Source organism: Triticum aestivum, chromosome 2A, assembly GCF_018294505.1.
Source record: "Triticum aestivum cultivar Chinese Spring chromosome 2A, IWGSC CS RefSeq v2.1, whole genome shotgun sequence".
Taxonomy (NCBI): domain Eukaryota; kingdom Viridiplantae; phylum Streptophyta; class Magnoliopsida; order Poales; family Poaceae; genus Triticum; species Triticum aestivum.
In genome coordinates this window covers 698,375,357-698,378,395 of record NC_057797.1, presented here as the reverse complement: position 1 = coordinate 698,378,395, position 3,039 = coordinate 698,375,357, and the positions used below count along the sequence as shown (strand labels likewise).

General features: G+C 50.4%; 1 protein-coding gene across 1 annotated transcript; it reads right to left on the bottom strand.

Annotated features, from left to right (window-relative positions):
* Positions 1-484: 484 nt before the first annotated feature.
* Positions 485-2,122, bottom strand: LOC123191868 (uncharacterized). Its single transcript, XM_044604438.1, has 4 exons — positions 1,717-2,122; positions 1,487-1,626; positions 600-1,379; positions 485-511 (listed from the first exon to the last, which is right to left on the bottom strand). The coding sequence occupies exons 1-4, from the start codon at positions 2,120-2,122 to the stop codon at positions 485-487; spliced, it is 1,353 nt and encodes a 450-aa protein (XP_044460373.1).
* Positions 2,123-3,039: the final 917 nt, after the last annotated feature.

The following is a 3,039-nucleotide window of genomic DNA, read 5'->3' as shown; positions in this document are numbered from 1 at the left end:
AAACACCTCATCAACAACGGATCTCAGGAGTCAGGATGACATGACCCCTTCTCCTGGCCTATCCCTAAACCAAAACTAAAAGAAGGATCACAAGGGAAGGGAAAACAAAGGATGGTCCATAAACTAATCGAAATGAAGTCGCATGACACAAAGCAGTTCTTGAGATGTTGGTGGCCTCGCTGATGTAGATGTGGAACCCAACCTTAAAAGTGGGTATACGTGTTGACTTACAATGTATAAAAACTTCCATTTTCAGAAGAAATTTGGTGACACCACATTGTTCAAAATATCTTAAAAGTTCAAGTTCAAGGAGGGGAATTAGGACATACAAGTACGATATAGCATACGAATTTTCAGAGCCCAAGTTGAACAAGGGGAATCACAAAATAAATAGTCCTTCCTAATATAGGCCGGAGCTGAGGTGAGGTAGCTTCTTCTTGTTCTTCGGAGGCAGAAGCACCGAGCTGAGAGCTTTGGGAGTCACCTAGGCGGCTTTCAGTAGCTCCGTCAGCTACAATAAAAAAAATCAACAATACCACCTACTGTTTGCAAATCAAAGGATAACAACATGGCAGAACATTTTTGGCAAAGATAGTAACCTGAGATTTTGCGAGGCTGAATTCTTTCTCCGCAAGATCATTTGACTGAATCTTGGCCTCACAAACAACTTGTATAGTGTTCTCCAAGGATAGTGGAAGAACATGCAGATTATCAGTCACCATGAAGTTCTGAGGGCCTTGCTTGACATACCCTTTACCCTTGTCACTTCCTCCCTTTGGGGATTTCGGATCACATTCACAGAGGTTTGTGGTCTTTACAGTGTCACGGCAATTCACATAATTGCCATGTCGATCTTTCGCGTGACAGTTGACATGCTTGGGAAAACCTAATGTCTTGATGCACTTGAAGCATGCCTTAATTTGTTGCTTCCTTTGAGCTGATTCTTCAGCTTGCACTATCTTAGTAGCTTCAGAAGTAAAGAAAGGTGCCAGCTTTGGTGATAGTAGCAAGCACTGGCATGGTTCTCTGATGCATCCTTTAGCACTTCCATCTATGCTACTGTACAGATTACCGATGCATCCAATTGATGGCCATGAACCATAAGTCTTAATGATGGATCCCAGTGGTACGGTCAGGAAGCCAAATAGGAGCTCGACGAAATCGTCATTAACTTCAGCATAGAGCAGCGATGAGCTGTTCGTCCGAAGAACTCTTATCCTCACATTGTCCAACTCATGCTCAGCATCATTTCCCTGCTTAGGATGTAAACTCTCCAGTAGCATCTCTAGGGCTGAAACATCATTTGAGATGGCAACATCAAAACAGTGACCAGTTAAAGGCTGCTTCGACGTCAATGATCTCTTGAGCAAGTTAGTCATCTGTAAAAGTAAAAAGGGATTATAAGACCAATACACGGAATATTGCCGAGTTTTATAAAAGAATAATTGCAATAATTAGCTTTAAAAACTGAGTTTGGATGACAAACCTCGACTGAACTGAGCTGGATCATCCTCTGCTCAAGACGGGAGGGATCCTCCACCCCAAACTTCTTAAAAAGTGACAACATGAGAGAAGTTGAGGCTGGTGCTACTTGGAGATCATCAGTCACGATAAACTTCAAGCATCCTTTGACAAAAACTCCATCTGCAGAACCAGTAGCAAAAGTGATATCACAATTCTCCGGCCACTCTCCAGGGATCTGCCCCATGACTTTGCCGCATTTGCGGACAGCGCCGGGGACCGAGCTAAACGAGCCGTCGGCCTTGGCGCAGCAGCTCGTGTCGCCGCAAACATAGACCTCCCTGTGCTTGGTGTCGTCGACTCTGACCTTGAGGTCGCAGCATTGCTTCGCCGCAGCGCTGATGGGCCTAAGCAGCATCGCCTTGCAGGCCACGGTTCTGAAGAAGTCTGTGGAGAGCTCCTCCACGCTCTTGTAGATCTCGTCGAGGCATCCGACCTGGGACTGCTTGCCGAGGAGGCGAACGACGGTGCCGAGAGGCAGCGTGAGGAAGCCGAAGAGCACGTCGATGAACTCTTTGCCGGACTCCGCGAAGAGGACCCTGTTCTTCTCCTTGTCCACGAAAAGCTTCAGCTCGACCGTCGGTTCTTCTTCCGTCGCCATGGTGGAGAAGGTGATCGATGGGGGATGCGTGCTCTGGCCTGCAGAGTGGCGCCTTGGGGGCTTAAATATGGTACTAGGAGTGCATGCTATGGATTCGGGAAGCTCATGAGACGTCACGTCTGAAGCGGAAACGGCGGATGGAACGCACGGGGCGAAGAGTCGGCCTAGCAGTTATTCCAATCGACGGGAGTTGCGGCGGCAGTCTTCGAGGATTACTACTTGCTAGCCACAGTGGGAGTAACATCACCAGTAACTGTTAGAATACTGGTGTGTGTACTGTAATGAGTAGTGTATGAGTAGCAGTACGTGCGTGTGGTTTTCCCTGTCAACACGCACGTCCTCCACTCCTCGTCATGGCCTTGCCCACGATGGTGATCGTGGGCTCGCCCCCCCTTGTATAAAGTGCGGCCGAACCCTGTGAATACAGTGTGTTCGATCTCTTCTCCCTCAAACATGGTAAGAGATGCCGAGGACCCGCACAATCCCTTTGCACCCGATCCCAACCTCCCTTTCGCTGCCATGGACACCAATCCCATCTCATCTCCCCGTTCCTCCCACGATGGCGACGGTGTTCTGTGCGACGCTGCTGGTGATGCCCCTGGCACCGGCGTCTTGCGTGATGCCATCCTCCCGGACGCCGTGGCGGTTACCGCTGCTACGATCCCACTACTCGCCGAGTCCTCACCTCCCGCCACGTCCTTTTCGACGAGCACGTCTTCCCCTTCGCCGCCACCGTCGAGCCCGTCGCACCTCCCGCCGTGGCTCCGCCTCGTCTGGTTCCCGTGCCCGTCGCTCCTCCCGCCGTGGCCCCGCCGCGTCTGGATCCCGTGCCCGTCGCTCCTCCCGCCGCGTCTGTTACTCATCGCCCCGATTTAAACTCCACCGTCGGATCGTCATCCCATGATTCCCCAGCTTCA